General features: G+C 37.7%; 2 protein-coding genes across 2 annotated transcripts; both read left to right on the top strand.

Moving 5' to 3' along the window:
• Nucleotides 1–729: 729 nt before the first annotated feature.
• Nucleotides 730–8,193, top strand: cela1.4 (chymotrypsin like elastase family member 1, tandem duplicate 4). The gene is made up of 8 exons (XM_056447357.1): nt 730–832; nt 978–1,069; nt 1,414–1,514; nt 1,686–1,811; nt 3,987–4,123; nt 4,213–4,355; nt 6,528–6,677; nt 6,773–8,193. Exons 1-8 carry the CDS (start codon nt 757–759, stop codon nt 6,785–6,787), a joined length of 840 nt encoding a protein of 279 aa, XP_056303332.1. The 5' UTR covers nt 730–756; the 3' UTR covers nt 6,788–8,193.
• A 1,709-nt stretch (nt 8,194–9,902) lies between these two features.
• On the top strand, nt 9,903–14,481 carry LOC130216620 (elastase-1-like). Its single transcript, XM_056448511.1, is given in 6 exon segments — nt 9,903–9,942; nt 10,089–10,243; nt 13,691–13,853; nt 13,941–14,083; nt 14,160–14,309; nt 14,394–14,481. Coding segments are annotated over 6 exon segments (732 nt in total). The 3' UTR covers nt 14,475–14,481.
• Nucleotides 14,482–17,715: the final 3,234 nt, after the last annotated feature.

The raw sequence follows: 17,715 nt of genomic DNA on the forward strand, positions 1-17,715 counted from the left end.
ATCATCACTTCATGATAATCTGGCGCCAAATAACAAAAAGAAAAATGGAATTTGCAACTGTAAGTGAAGCTGCCTGAGTATTTTCCTTATTTAATAAAATTACTTGCAACTTAGATGACAAAGCTGACATATGCTCACTAGCTCCAATCTGATTGCATGGTTTGTCAGATCCATGTAGGACACCAACTCTACCAGCTTTCCACTCTACCTGCTCTGCCCTTGCCTCTGTGAAATCTTGTATACATTTGTTTATCCAAAGACTCCTTTAAAATTACTTGTTAACATCACTAGCAAAGACATTAGTGCTCCAATTGAGTCCCAAATGGCTCTAGCCTTCTGCAAGACTCTTCCTTATACCAGAGAAATCAAATTGGCTAATTTAGTTTGATCCTTGTGAAACTGGTTGGGCTACATCAAAGACAGTGAGCACTGAAGTAAAAACCAACTGTATTCCTTTGCCCCAGTAAGTATTTTGGTGCTCTGTTGTGGACTGGTGGTCAGTTGGTGCAATGATTGGGGGAGTAGATGAATTTCAGAGGTCCTGAGATTGCTTGGGTCCATGTTTGTGACTGGCGTTATTTTATAAATAGCCAAAATATTGCTGACCTTCGAGTCAGATAAACATGATTATTCCACCTCTTGTACACTGGCCTTGGCAGTGGTGAAATCTGTGTGAACTGCACACCTGTGGGCATCAGAAAACCCGTTCTGTCCAGATTGTGAATGACTGTGAGTATATATACACATATATGGACAATGGTCAAGTTCAGAAAGTCCAGACAGACTGCAGAAATGCTGAGGATCCTGTTGTTGAGCGCGTTGGCTGCTTTGGGTAAGATATTTCTCTTTTTTCGTTGAGAAAGCTATAGAATCAATGGCATTTAGCTTAAATTTTACTTTATGTACGATCAGATGTCTATAAATCTATATGGGCTCAAGCTAGGATCTTAGCATGTCTAAATATGTTTGCGTATCAGCACTGGCTGAGCCCAGATATCTGAAGGATCTGGCCATTGAGGAGAGGGTTGTTGGTGGAGAGATCGCAAAACCCAACTCCTGGCCCTGGCAGGTACGATATTTTAACTCAACTGAGTTTTTAAACTCACTATCTTTCCTGTTTTGATGGTTTATTTCCATAGCAAAGTGACAAAGGGTTAAATCTATTTCATAATACAATAAATAGGTTCTGATTTTGGTTAACATACTTGTATGTTTCTCTTAAAGTAGCAAATAAAATCTCTTTAAATGTCTGCAATGCAAATGTTTGGCACATTATGTATGTAATTATTTCAAACTGGGACTTTTTAATCAATAAACCACATGAACCATAAATAGCATGATGCCAAGACAAACCATCTGAAGCTGCAAGGAATTGCAATAGATTTCTAACTAAAATCACCATCATTTTCTCAGATCTCTCTCCAGTTTCTGTCTGGCTTAAACTACTATCATACCTGTGGTGGGACTCTGATCACACCAGGATGGGTGTTGACTGCCGCTCACTGCGTCGACATGTAACGATCTGTGGTTTCCTGTTTGTAGATGCTAAGAACCAACTTTTATAAAACTGAGACATTGAGAAATTTAAGAGAGCACCTTTAAGACTGATAGGAAATAATGTATCAATATGTGTACTCTAGTTTCCTGAATCTACCTGTGCTTATCTGAATGCATTTCTTGTGCAGCCCAAGAAATTGGCGTGTTATCTTGGGAGACCATGACATCACTAAACAAGAGGGTCATGAGCAATCGTTGACTGTCAGCCGGGTTTATATCCATCCCAACTGGAACACAGAGAGTGTGTCTTCTGGGTGAGTAAATCTTGCATAAACTATGAAGGAAACACATTTACCAGATAAATTCCAGCATGTGCATCAAAAAGGTAAAGTGATTTTGTTTTAACTGATTAAGTGACAACAAAAATGAACAAAATGGAATGTCATTAATTAACCAAGCAGCAGAACAACCACAATTTAAAATATCTGAAATGTTGTTTGGTCATTCTAAAATCTCACAGCAAAAGTTTGCAATCAAAGTGGTTCAGTATTATTACCTCCAGAACGTCTTGAACGTCTGCACTCACAAAGAGTGTCTTATGCCTCCAAAAGCCATTACGTGATCATTGCATTTCATCTTCTGAGAGACAAGTATTATGTTACACGAGACAAAAACTCTCAGTGGCTTTTCCTACTCCAGCAAATTCCATTTTTCTTTGCCAGTTTATCAGGAAGTGACGATTTTGTTCTCTTTGACTTATTGGATGGCATTGTTGCTATATTTGCACGATTTTATATTCTAGCTTTGTACAGGTTTAATCAGTGACGGATTTAGGCATAAGTAGGGCCATACAGAATCTGAAGACATTTTTTTTTTTGCTATTTCTGCAGAGAATTTTGGTAAAAATCTGCTGATTTCTGTGGAATTATTTTGGGAGTATCATAACTAAAACCTAATATGTGAAATAAAAAGTAATGTTTTAAACTTGTATTTAATGTTTACAATGCAAATCCAATTAGATTCACTTTATTTGGTAAACAAAGCAAGTCTCTCATATAATATATCTACTAAAAGACAGAAAACATTACTGTACAAACTGCATTGTACATAAATCAGATTAACATTTTCATATTAGTCAATAATATTACTGTAATTATTTTAAAAACTGAATGAATATAGATTAACACACGTTTATACAAGTAAATAAACATGATTAGTGAAGGGTTAAAACTGCCAAGGGTGGCATTTTGATGGCGGCGATACGGGGAGACGGTGCAAAACAAAAACATGCCCCAGTAAAAATCATCTGTGTATCTTGAAAGATACAATTTACTTTATGCAAATGTTAAATGTATTAATTAAGAGTGGTTATCCCAGAATAAAAAAATAGGGGCCATTCACATTTGGCATCTTTTGCACGCACAAGTTTGTTATTCTCTGTCTGCAACCGAAACAACACCAGTGAAAGCAAACTGACGCATGCGCGCAGAAAACGATTCCCACGCGCCTCACTCAAGCTTCTGCTCGTTTAAATGCACCGAGATAAAATATGCGCCGCTCATGCTCTGTGAAACCGGAGTAAAAGCCTTTTCTGTTACTTTTATGACACGAGGTGTCGACACGCAGCGAGTTTTGCTAGCTGACAAAACTGAAGCTTATAATATGATGATGATCTTACTTTGACTAAGCATGAAGCAGAAAGAAGGGGTAGAGTCAGGGATGTAAGACTTAATAACATTAATTCTCAGTCTTGAGTCGGGTCTAAGATGAACAGATAATTCTATAAAACATATAGATTTTTGTATTCTATAGAGTTGTCATAATTAATACTCATGTAATATATTTCTTGAGTGATCTTAGCATATCACTCCAGTTTACATTGTCTTTATATTGCTTTCCAGTTACATTTACGATCGTTTTCTGCTATAATAATAATAATAGTTTAATAATAATATTAATAATAATTGTATTTATAATAAATATAAATATTTTTAATAATCCCAATTCTGGTTTTGTCCATATTTTTCCAAAAATTTGGTCAAAACAACATTTTTTTAGAATGTACATGTTTAACTAGATGGTTTTGGAGAAGGGGGGTAGCGGGCAGGAGTTGCGGGGCATATACTGTATAGGGTGATTCGCTCAGGGTGCCATTTAAGCTAGATACGCCACTGGGTTTAATTCACATATTTGAATGGAAACATAGTTAATTACACAACTTACATTAATATACCTTTCTAAAATACCCATGTAAAATTATGATTGTCTTAATTCAACACAAACATGTTTGATGCTCTCTAAAAAGTTTCATTCTTCTCAACTAATTGCACAATTCAGCAATTAACAATAACATTTGACATGTCTAGATTTACAATTACACATTACACCATGCAACAAAATTAATTGTAGAGTTGTAGATTTAACTTACCAAGTTATAGTGCCCATTATAGCATCAGATATTAAAATGCAGACTGTTCTGTCTTTCTCAGATATGATATTGCTCTTCTGCAACTGTCCACCGATGCCACCCTGAACTCATACGTGAAGTTGGCCACACTGCCACCTGCTGGACAGGTTCTGCCCCACAACAACGAATGTTACATCACTGGCTGGGGTCGCACACAGAGTCAGTGTATATTAACATACTGAAATCTTTGATCTTTAACAATTCCTGATTGATTTCTCTCTTCTTTCATGGGTATGATCTGCATGTAGCTGGTGGGTCAACCTCGTCACAGTTGAAACAAGCTTTGCTGCCCGTGGTTGACCACAATACATGTTCACGCAGCGACTGGTGGGGAAGCATCGTGAAGGACACCATGGTTTGCTCTGGTGGTGGCAATGAGTCTGGATGCCAGGTGACCCTCAAATATTATTTCTAATATCGTGATTAATCATAATATTTATATGCCAATAATTAAGATGAATCACACTTGTATACACAAAATTCAACAATCAATTCAAAAGTAGCATATTGAAAGCTTATTTTAAAAGTTCAGGTATATGAACAAAAGCGCAATAACACTTTAAACATGTGAGGTGTTTTTATAGCAGGATTCCATTTACTCATCAGCAGTTATAAACGACTTGTAAATCTTAACTTGAAGATTAATGTATTCGAATTAATGTAAAACCAAAGCAATTTACAACCGCCATGGCATTTATTAAAAAGCAAGCGATCTTACATCAATGGTTCTCAGTTCCTGTCCTTGCACCACATTGTTCTCAGATAACCAGCTCGATACATTAGAGCAGGGGTGTCCATACACTGTCCTGAGTGGCTGGTGTCCTGCATAGCTCCAACTTACTTCAACACACATGCCTGGAAGTTTCTAGCATACCTAGAATGTGCTCGATTAGCTGGTTCAGGTGTTTTTAATTGGGGTTGGAACTAAAATATGTAGGACATCGGCCCTCCATGATGGAGTTTGAGCACCTCTGAATTAGGAGCTTCATTTCTGTACTGTGTTCAGACTTATAGATAGGCCCACACGGAATTCCACAGACTTCCGCAGATTTTTAGCCCATCATTAATTCTGTTTATTTACTTGAATAAATGTGTGTAAATCTATATTTATTCAGTTTTTTTTATTAATTACAGTAATTATTGAATAATATGAAAATGTTCATCTGATTTATGTACAATGCAGTTTGTACAGTAATATTTTCTGTCTTTTGGTAGATATATTATATGAGAGACTTGCTTTGTTTACCAAATAAAGTGAATCTAATTGGATTTGCATTTTAAACATTAAATACAAGTGTAAAAGATATTATTTTTTATTTCACATATTAGGTTTTAGTTATGATACTCCCAAAATAATTCCTCAGATATCTGGAATTTTTAACAAAATTAACCGCAGATATAGCAAACAACATCCACCAATTCCGTCTGGCCCTACTTATAGGGTTCTTACCTAGTTTTCACTACTCCCTACTAATCTGAGCATGGGAAATCTTTACTTTCCTTTAGAAAATTCATTCATTGATATGTGCAACACCATATCTAGCAGTGTAAGTATTATAATATACTGGTTTCACACAAAAAGTTAAAGTATTCGCTTGAGTAGATTACAAACAAACTCAACGTAAACACGTGGATATAGTCACATTTCCGCTTGCCTGCACAAGTAATCCAAAATATGCAATGCACTTGCCGTAAACTCGCAGAATTTGTCTTATTTGTGTCTAAGTCCAAGTAATTCAAAAATGTATATATTTTTTACAATTTATTTTTAAGTTGTTAGGGTTGGTGTTTCTCAACCATGTTCCTGGCGGTCCCCTAGAACTGCATGTTTTGGACGTCTCCTTTGTCACTCCTATTACAGGTCTTTCAGTCACTGCTAATGAGCTGGCGATCTGAATGAGGTGTTTTTGGTTAAGGAGACATGGAAAATGTGCTGGTGTTCCTTCAGGAACGTGGTTGAGAAACACTGATATAGATCCCAATTACAGAATTAGTAAACAAGAAAAAATACATTATGAGGGTTAATAAAGATCAAAAAGAAGCCACTTTTAATAAAAGTAATGTTATGTTGGCCAAATACAGTGAATTCACACAGTTGTTTCAGAAACATTGAAGGTTTGATGGTGGAGATGATGATGCATAAAAGTCGACCAGGCCTGGGGCATTTATATTGAGTTTGAAGGACTGCCACGTTCCTTTTGTTTTGTATTTATTGTAATTATAGAATTAAAAGATTGTTAAAAGTTTTACGCAAGCAGAAAGTTCAACGCAAGCAGAAAATTTTCTTGAAGTGAAAAACATCCTGCAAGGAAGCTAGAACAAGTGACTTGGTGATCTGTGCTTGGTGTAAACCCAGCATTAGGCCTGTTACAAATCTTACCACTGAGAGGCGCGATGATTAAAACCGAGTGTAAAACTGTGTTAACGTGTGATTAAATAATTGTTGGCATTAATTAATACTTTAATGCAATAATAATGAGCTAACTTACCCAGTCCTAATAGTTTCTTGTGATTACTCAATCTGTACGTCAGTGTCATTTTGGCTACTGTTGTGTTATTTTAGGGTGACTCTGGTGGCCCTCTGAACTGTCTGGTCAATGGTACGTATGTCGTCCATGGTGTGACCAGCTTTGTGTCAGCAGCAGGTTGTAATACCAACAAGAAGCCAACAGTCTTCACTCGTGTGTCAGCCTACAACAGTTGGATTAATGATGTGAGTTCAATTAATAAGCTTATATTGCTCTATACGATAATGAGCTTTTTGTGAGTCTACTTGTGATGCTGATTGTGCTATTTTGTTGGTTACAGATCATTGGGAACTGAGAAGATGAAAGGCAAAAATCCTCCAATTAACTTTTAACAACTGCAGTGGGCAGAAATATAAGAAACTTCACATCCAGTCTTGACTGATTTTTTAAATAATTTTCAACATTATCTGTGATCTGTAATCCATTTAGGTTCATCACTAACCAGAAGATGACAGAATTCTACACCTATCACCTAGATCAGGCGTGTCCAATCTCCTGCTGAGTTTACCTCCAACTTGCTTCAACACACCTGCCTGGAAGTTTCTAGTATATTTAGTAAGAGCTTGATTAGCTGGTTCAGGTGTGTTTGATTAGGGTTGGAGCTGAACTCTCCAGGTCACCGGCCCTCCAGAATCGAATTTGCATGCTCCTGACCTAGAACAATATCCAGAAAAAAATTTAATTTACTTTTTGAGATTACATTTTCTTAAATAAAATAATATTTTACATACAGGGAAAGGTGTAGTTGAGGATTTTTGAGGTAAAGTAGGTCAAAATGACTTCAAATCTCCCAAAACACATAATTAATGTATAGCTGAGAAGTAAACGAAAGCAAAAAAGATACATAATTTGTATGAGTAAAATGTATATATTTTTTACAATTTAATTTTAAGTTGTTGGGGTTGGTGTTTCTCAACCATGTTCCTGGAGGATAAACAGCACTGCATGTTTTGGACGTCTCCTTTGTTTGTCACTCCTATTACAGGTCTTTCAGTCACTGCTAATGAGCTGGCGATCTGAATGAAGCTATGGTCACACTGGGCTTTGTGTGTGCAAAATTCTGTCGTGCGGCGCTGCGAAAGGGGCGGGATTAAACAAGATGATTAGACATTAAAAAAAGCGAGCGATTGCTCCATGTTTTAAATTTATGTCCAGAGAGGTCATGTTTTGATCCTCGATTGGTCTCACGCAGTCAAGTGATGCGATTTCGCAGGTCAGAGTTCACCAAGCTTAAACTTTGCACCGCAGCAACATGCGAAACTTGACGCATGACCTTGCGTTTCCGGTCTGACGCATTCGCGCGCGTATGAATGGAAGTCTATGGGAGGAAAAGCCCAGTGTGACCGCAGCTTGAGGTGTTTTTGGTTAAGAAGACATGGAAAATGTGCTGGTGTTCCTTCAGGAATGTGGTTGAGAAACACTGATATAGATCCCAATTACAGAATTAGTAAACGAGAAAAAATACATTATGAGGGTTAATAAAGATCAAAAAGAAGCCCCTTTTAATAAAAGTAATGTTATGTTGGCCAAATACAGTGAATTCACACAGCTGTTTCAGAAACATTGAAGGTTTGATGGTGGAGATGATCCATAAAAGTCGACCAGGCCTGGAGCATTTATATTAATGAGTTTGAAGGACTGCCACGTTCCTTTTGTTTTGTATTTATTGTAATTAAAGAATTAAAATATTGTTGAAAGTTTGCCAGTACCTGTCTCCTCCTTTTTTTGGGAAGTTTTTACTGTCATACACTCGCGCTCATGCTCATTTGATTGTTTAAATCCTGGCTGCAACTGGGATCTGACTTTTCTCATTCACTGAAAAAAATTATTCAAAGATGATTCCTTGGATTTACTCAATTATTTTACGTTAAGTGGTTGTAAACAATTTATTTGGGCTGAATTTAAACAAACAAATTAAGTTGAACATTGCTCAATTTAATTTGTTTGTTTAAATTCAACACAAATAAATTGTTTGCAACAGTTTTGCATGCAACACTTTTTTCAGTGTTTTGTCCCATTGACCAGTGACAGGCAACACTTTCTATTTAAATCTGCTAAGACTCACAGAAACTATTAATGTTCTCAGTATAATATTTGTAATAAGACTATTAAAAGTCTTATAAAGTGTTAATTGTACGCAAAATAACTACACTGTAAAAAATGTTGGTTTTCAAACAAGTCCTTCATGTTGTTCCAACACAAATTGAATAACTTAAGTTAATTTAATCGTTTTTAAAAGTGGATTGAACATAAAACAATTAAGTTTTCCCAAAACAACTTAACCATGTTGTTTCAACTCATTTTAAATTAGTTTGATCAAGCAGCAAAATCCATTTTTTGAGAGTAGCATTTTTTTTACTTCAAAGTGAACAACAGGTTCACTCCTATTAAGAATAGAAGAAAGAGTAAAGTCAGACAGAATAACTCCACCTTCTAAATACCAGATCCAGTTGCCTCAAATATGACTGACGTGTAAACAAACTTGCTCAAAAGGTAATTTGCTGATAGTGGAATTGGCACGTCAACACCAGAAATGCTGAGTTCAAGTATTTTGTTTTTACACTTCACTTTTAGTTTGCTAACTTGTAGCATGTTGTGCAATAGAAGAACACATTTTATATGCTATACCTTTGGTAACACTTTATTTTGATGGTCCAATTGAGTATTAGTAGACTGTCTGCTTAATATCTGCTGATACTGCTCCTTCAATAGGCATTTAACTGACTAAAAGAAACTTTGCAAGTACATGTCAGCTTACACTAACCCTTACCCCAACCTAACAGTCTACTTATAATCTAGTGAGAATTAGTTGGTATGTAGATGCAATGTAACTTAAATTCAACAAATAGACCATCAAAATAAAGTGTGACCACTGTATTTACTGCAAATTCTTGACTGCTGTGAATCAGTAGATTACAAGTTTTGCTATCTGTTATGATCAGAGATCCAGTTCATGAAACAGTCAGACCTCAACCATGCCACATCCACCTAAAAGGGACAGTTCACCTAAAAAAGAAAATTCTGTCATCATTTACTCACCCTCTGCTTGTTCCAAAGTTTCTTTCTTCTGTTCAATACAAGGGAGGATAGACTGAAGAATGCTGGACAAGAAACAGCTATTGACTTCCATAATATTTTGCCATACTTGTGTTGATAAGCAGTCAAACATAATAAAGTGTTGGTGGTGAGGGTGTGTGTACGTGCACATACATACAGTAAAGCACTTGTTGGCTAAAAGTTGCTGACCCCTGAGCTAGATAAACAGGTTATTTCCACTTCTGGTACACTGGCCTTGGCAATGATGAAGCCTGTGGGATTCACACACCTGAGTTTCAGAATATCTGTTCTGTTTAGCAATGGGAAAGCCGGTGGGCATATATATCTGGATGATCTCAGAAAGTTCAGGAAACATGCAGAGAATCCTGCTGTTGAGTTTGCTGGCTGCTTTGGGTGAGATGTTTGTCTCTTTCTGTTGAGGAAAAAACACAGAATTAATGGCATTTAGCTGTACAGTATGTACTATCAGATATTAACACATATGTCTATGAATATGGGCTGAGGCTACAATCTTAGTATGTTTAAATGTGTGTGTCCAGCTCTGGCTGAGCCCAAATATCTGACGGATCTGGCCACTGAGGAAAGAATTGTCGGTGGAGAGATCGCAAAACCCCACTCCTGGCCCTGGCAGGTATGATTAAAAAAAGAATTGAATTAAAATTCTTTCAAATCTCACAAACCTTCATTGCTTTTGGTCTTTTTCTACAATTAAAGGGTCACAGTTGTACCAGGTTATGGTGCTCTGGTAATTTTTAAATGTGGTGGAAGGTTGGTTGTCACAAACCAGCAAATAAAAAAAGGTTTTTAGGATTTGAGCTAACATTCTGGAAAGGTTCTCTTAAAATTAAGAACTAATACACTTCAAAAGTCTGAAATATACATCATTAGCAGCACAACACACACATATGAGAGTGGTTATCTTTATAAGTAAACCATATACTATATTAAAGTCAGTATACTGTTTAAGTCTACATCAAACCTTTTCAGCTGCTTCAGAATGCAGCAGCACGAGTGGTCTTTGATGAACCTAAAAGAGCACATGTCGCTCCGCTACTCACCCGTTTGCACTGGCTGCCAGTTGCTGCTCGCATCAAATTCAAAGCTCTGATGTTTGCTTACAAAGCGACCTCTGGCTTTGCTCCTTCTTATCTGCTCTCACTTCTGCAGATTTATGTGCCCTCCAGAAACTTGCGTTCTGTGAATGAACGTCGCCTCGTGGTTCCATCCCTAAGAGGGAAGAAATCACTTTCCCGAACTCTCACATTCAATCTGCCCAGTTGGTGGAATGAACTCCCTAACTACATCAGAACAGCAGAGTCACTTGCTGTCTTCAAGAAATGAATAAAAACTCAACTAATTAGTCTCCACTTTCCTTCCTAATCTGTAACTGCCTCTCTGACTATACCACTAACTGTACTCTCTCTCAAAAAAAAAAAAAAAAAAAACTTACATTACTAATGCTTTGCTTCTTAGACTTTACACACCTGAAATTTGCCTATAGCACTTATTCACTACTGCTCTTATAGTTGTGTAAATTGCTTCCTTGTCCTCATTTGTAAGTCACTTTGGATAAAAGCTTCTGCTAAATGACTAAATGTAAATGTAAGTCTAAACAACTAAATTCTCATCATTCAAAACAAAGAAGTATTTGTTAACTTATAACTTTGGTTAACCAATTGGTTATCCGCCATGATACCTAATTTAAAAGAAGCTTTCGCTGAACTTTAGAATAATCAAAACAATAACAACGGCATAACTTGATGGCATTTTGATTGAGAGTGGAACAATGAGAGATTTAATTTTTCACAAAAATACTGTATATTTTTATATAAATCCTTGAGACTTTTGGTGATGATCAAAGTGCACAGCTGCATAAAATGCCTCACACTGTTTTTGGATATTTTCTTACAAAAATCTTTCACACTTAGCTGATGATTGGTAATAAAATGTGTTTGGCATGCTGTCCTGGGAGAAAGCCCAGAGCTCAGAAGATCCTTGAGCCCGGGGCTCCCTCTTGTTTGAAGGGTAAAAGGGGAGTTTGAGCTCAGGTAGGTCTCGAACTCCCCTGATTGTGAACCTGTTAGGAATAGCTAAGAGATATAGCTGGCTAAGAGTTTGTCTTATGATGCCACTTTGGATTAGTCAATTTAATGAAATTGTATGTCTTTGGATGGTGGGAGTAAACTGGGAAACCTGGGTAAAACCACGTGAGAACTAACTCTGAACAGAAATGCCGACTGGCCCGGTAAGAGCTCGAACCAGTGGCGTTCTTGCTGCAAGGAAACAGTGCTAACCACTGGGTCGCCGTGCCACCCTATCAGGAGAAGGGCAAGGAGTAGTGGTGGAAGGGAGGATTCTTAAAGACGAAGATGACTTATGCCGAGTTCCGACTGCATGATTTTAGGCCCGATATTGACTCGCCAACAGGTTTTGAGAAATCTGCAACAAACGTCTGAAATCACAAGCAAATCAGCGCTCATTTATGAGAGTAACAATTACACAGAGTGAACTATTAAAGACGTGATCTGAGAGAATCGCCGATGAGTCACCAATGCCTGTGAGATATTCGGCATGCTAAATATCTGGAGCTGTCGGCAATTCAAATAATGCCATGTGAAATTAGTTTTGACTGAAAATAACATTGGCGATCCTCTACAGCCAATCAGAGAGCAGCGTCCACTAGTGTGGGTATCTGCAGGCCAGCGGAAGGTTGGGGGAGAAGTTTAAAGCGCTCATTTTCAGTTTATTTGGACCTAAGAAATGGATGAAAAACTAGTGTAAACTCGGCAGGAGCACCCATGTCTGTTAGACGTGTCATGTGAGCAATATAACAAAACGTTGATGAGAAATTGCTAATTCCCTTCAAACCCGGGTGAGCAAATATGTACATTTTCTACCCCATTAAAGGCTTCTTTCTCATTATGTAGTTAGTAACAAAAGATTTACTATGTGTTTTTTGGTTGTGAGATGTAGTTTGGACAAAGTTGTCGGCAAAGCAAAAGGGTCAAAGTATCTCTAAAACAGCAATGTTTGAGGGTTTTTCCTGGTCAGCAGTGATCAGAGCAGTGGTCTGAGGATGGGCAAACCACAAACTGGTTTTCCAAGTTGTTGTGTACCAAAAGTCTAAGCCTGACCTGGTCCAACACGTTAACCGTAATTATGACCCTGTAATGATTTAAAAACTGTAATGATTTAAACCTGACCATTTTTGATACATTAACAGATGTTCCTAACTACAATTCTGAGTTGTTGGAACTACAAAAATTAGTTTAGATTTATCTTAATGAATAATGCAACAAGGATCTAGCATGTAAACGGCAGTGTTTGTTTATTATGAGTTGATCATAACAAAAGAGGACATTGAAGGCTGACTATCATCCTTTTTTTTTGCCATGGCAAGCCTGCTTCATGACACGTGTCTGTTTATCCTGGAAGGCCCCGTTTTTATGCCTCTCACACCGCAGAGCATGCAAACCGTGCGTTTTCTCGGCATCCATGTTAGCAGATAAATATTAGAGCGTATTATATTTCTAATTATGCATAGCTTTCTACCCAATTAGGCTAATTAAGTAATGACTGAAAAAAAACACACACACAAATGCTTGATCACGGCCTGGCCTAAAGAATATAAACTCTAATCCAAAGCAGAATGGTGCGCAAAGACAAAACAGGGCATCCTGTCTGGTCTGAGACAATAAAAGGTTTGCTATAGCACAAAAACTTTATGTTATGTTAATGTTATCTAGTCACAGTCATGTTCTTGCAAACATAAAAGGCCTTTATTTAACTTCCGAACAACTAATTCTGATATTTTTGATGAAATTCAAGAGCTCTCTGATCCTGAACATCATCAAAACCATCAATAGCTGTCAACATTTTTCAACAATTTCTTCTATTCAGTGACAGTTCAGGATGCATGTTCACGAGTTGAGAGCACTACAATGTGTACCGCACAGTATATCGCATACATACACAACTTGTTTACAAAACATTAGTGAATTAACATTGTATAAATTAATGAAATCCTGTTGTTTACCATAAATAACAATAAATAAACAATTATGGGAACCACAGCTGCTTATTTACCAAATTTATTTACAAAAAAATAAAAATAGCATCAGAAATGAAGAGCATCTTGCAGACTGAGACCTGTTCATTGTTTTTAAGGTATGATGTAGCACTTCTGAAGCTGGTTTCTGATGCCACTCTGAACGCATATGTGCAGTTGGCACCACTGCCACGCCATAAACAGATTCTGCCTCACGGAAACCCCTGTTACACCACCGGCTGGGGCTACACTGAGAGTAACCTAGGATTTTTATAGACAAATCATCCTTGCTTTTGCCATAAAGCATGTTTAAACTTGCTCTTGAAACTCTTTTGTCATGCAGCTGATGGTTCGCTTTCTGCTGAGCTGAAACAAGCCTATCTGCCTGTGGTCGACCACGAAACCTGCTCTCAAAGCGACTGGTGGGGAAGCACAGTGAAGAACACCATGGTTTGTGGTGGTGATGGCACCATGGCTGGATGTGAGGTGAGAAAGACCATGACAGATCATGAGCCGTATATTGGTAAAATGTTTCAATTTGTTTCCTGTCGTGTTATTTTAGGGTGACTCCGGGGGTCCTCTCAGCTGTCTGGTTGATGGTAAATACATTGTCTATGGAATCACCAGTTTTGTGTCATCGGAGGGCTGTAATATCTACAAGAAGCCCACAGTCTTCACTCGCGTGTCTGCCTACGTTGACTGGATTACCATCGTAAGTGCCATTCGAGAGCTCCTAATGTCAAAGTCATAAAATAGTTTACTTATGGAGCCTCTTGTGTTGTTTTGTTTATTTCAGAACATGAATGAATGGGATTACGAACGACAAACATCCTTCATAGTGCGCAATGACAGAAGAAGAAACGTTAACTATCAATAAACGTTGCATCTGATCTTGGGCTCTTTTATTTTGAAAGTTTATCCAGCTTAATAAAACAAAAATTAATTATGGAAGCACTAAATTATTCATTTTTTGACTGAACTAATCTGACGCCCATATCAGTTATTTCATCAAAATGGTGACATTGTTAATTGTGTAGCAATGCATTAAAGGGATTCTGGGTTTTCCCAAAGAATTAACATTCGCTCATCATTGATTCACCCTCCATGTGTTTCATGTTTGGGTGAGCATTCATTCATTTTTATCTGCCTCAGGCTTCCCTCTCCTCAGACACTTCCTCCAGCTCCTCCGGAGGGATCCTGAGGTGTTTACATGCCAGTTGAGAGACATAGTCCCTCCAGCGTGTTCTGGGTCTTCCCTAAGGCCTCCTTCCCGGTGGGACATGCCTGGAACACCGTCCAGGACGCATAAGAAACAGCTGCCCGAGCCATCTCAGCTGATTTCTCTTAATGTGGACGAGCAGCAACTGTGCTTCGAGCTACTCCTGGGTGACAGAGCTCCTCACCCTATCTATAAGGGTGCGCCCTGCCACCCTGCGAAGGAAACTCATTTCGGCTGCTTGCATCCAAGATCCTTTCGGTCATGACCCAAATCTCATAGGTGAGAGCAGGAACGTAGATTGATCTGTAAATCGAGAGCTATGGCTTACGGGTCAGCTTTTTCCTTTACCAAAACGGACCGGTACATCGACCGCATTACTGCTGCCGCTGCACCGATTCACCTATAAACCTCCTGTTCCATCCCTCCCTCACTTGTAAACAAAACCCAAAGATACTTGAACTCCTCCATCTGCGGGAAGAACTTTCCTCCAACCTGGAGATGTTTGTTTGGGTGAGAAATCACTTTATAATGTTTTTAAGTCCTGTCAAACCACTTATCTGTTCAGAGATGCTGTGAACGCTTTGCTAAACCATTACAGTTTGGCCATTGTGAAATTTATTCAGATCTTTTCATTCCAGCTCATTTCCCCTTCCTCCAAAACACTGATTATGAGATCTGATTGTTTTTCATAATCCACCCAAAGGCATGATGACACTGCACATTATTGTCACATTGACTTTCAATCATATGCATATGAATGCAGAGGAACGGAAGTACAAGCTTGCGCAAAAAAACTAGTGTGTTGCTTTATTCCAAAGATCAATCTTGGGGAACTCTGAACTGGAAGTTTGCAACCTATAGACGATCAAAACTTGACCTCTCTATACAGTAATATAAAATATGGAGCAATCGCTTGTTTTATTACACCTTTTTCACAGCAACATCCAACCAAACATCACATGCTTAAACTCGAGCATTATTGCGGCTTAAATAAATGTTTAAAACAATATTTTTGGTTCCTTTTCTGGACTGAAGCAGCTCAGGACCATTGCTGTACAAGAAAGGTGAAGAAGCTCTCTGATTTTATCTTAAATATCGTAAAATTCATTTTATTTTCGGCTTAGTCCCTTTATTAATCCCGGGTCGCCACAGCAGAACGAGTCGCCAACTTATCCAGCATATGTTTTACACAGCAGATGCCCTTCCAGCCGCAGCCCAACACTGGAAAACACCCATACACTCTTGCAATCACACACATACACTATAGCCAATTAACTATAGCCTATACCGCATGTCTTTGGACTGTGGGGGAAACCGGAGCACCCGGAGGAAACCCACGCGAACACGGGAATGCCAACTGACCTAGCTGAGGCTGTGAGGCAATTGTGCTACTCACTACGCCACTGTGGTGGCCAAATATCTTAAAATGTCCGAAGTTAAACTAAGGTCTCAGGGCACTGGGACGATATGAAGGAGAGTAATTAATAGCAGAACTTTTGGGTGAACTAACACCCTTTAAGGCTCTGTCCACATAAACACTTGGAATTTACAGATTAGTGTATTTTACCAAGTGAAATGAACATCTATGTTGACCCTGCAACAATCCAATCAGCCAATCAGAATTAAGGCATAAGTTTAGAGTTTCTGTTAAGTTTAGGCTCACAGTTAGGGTTATGTACTTCTACTGTACATGCTTGTTACACTCTTTTTTCAGGCTTTTAATTGGCCAACATGGCTTTTTGCAAACAGGGTTACATCGCCATCTGTTGGTTCAGCATGCTCTTGACAGTGCATCACAGTGGTTTGAGTGAACAATTTTTATTATTACTTAAAAAGGAGGAAAAAATGCATGGCCTAAAATCAGTTTATGAACTCGGACTGAAAACACACTCCATGACCAAACCTTCATCTGCTGTGTAGTATTCTGTTGGATACGAGAGCCTGGACTGATGCATGCTTGAATGCACCACATCAATGCGATGTAGACCATCATCATCTTTATTTAGTAGATCTTGAAGTAGCTCACGATATCTCTGTTTTAGCATACAATAAAACAGTTTTAACATACAAACACAAAATTCATGCATTTACATTTTAGTCAACTGCACTGAACAACAAACATTCCATTAAATGCAATCAAACATACCTTACGCTCATCAAGTAATGCAAGTCACATTACTTCCTATCCTTTTGTCCTCATCAGATCAGGCACGCGCATTTCAAAGTGATACGTTGTATAAAATACACATTTAAACAGTAAGCTCACATACACAGGGTACAAAACATGTATATGTATAATATGTAAAGATACATAAAGCATAAATTTGCTAATTAAATTACACAGACATATTAAGCACTTCATAACTTAAAGTACTCTATTTTCGCTACCTAATTTTGTGTTATGTACTAAAATTTACCCTTGTACTCAACTGTGACACCATGAACTTATCTAAAATGTATTTTTAATGTATTATTTCAGTACTTTAAAAATGTATATTTAATAGCACTTTATGTACAATTAAAACTATCTTTTCATGCACATTAATATATATTTATTTTCATACAAATATTTTAAATATATTAATTATATGCAATAACTTTTTACCTTATGTTATTATGGACACACACTGCCCAAAAAAAAAAAAAAAACAGAGACGAGAAGAGACAAAACATAACATGTATAATTCCACAAATTAAGCCACATAGTTCATGACACCAACACGCTAAATCAGATTGAGGTAAAGTTGTTTTATATTCGCACATTCGTTCAGTGGCAACTTGTGACGTGCTCACTATATTGTTTGCCATGATACTTTGAATATTCGGTCTGAAATCACATGTTATTATGACCTCAAAACAACATTAGCTCTATTTATTTGACTGTGAACAATGTTGTACT

Source organism: Danio aesculapii, chromosome 22 (genome assembly GCF_903798145.1).
Source record: "Danio aesculapii chromosome 22, fDanAes4.1, whole genome shotgun sequence".
NCBI lineage: Eukaryota > Metazoa > Chordata > Actinopteri > Cypriniformes > Danionidae > Danio > Danio aesculapii.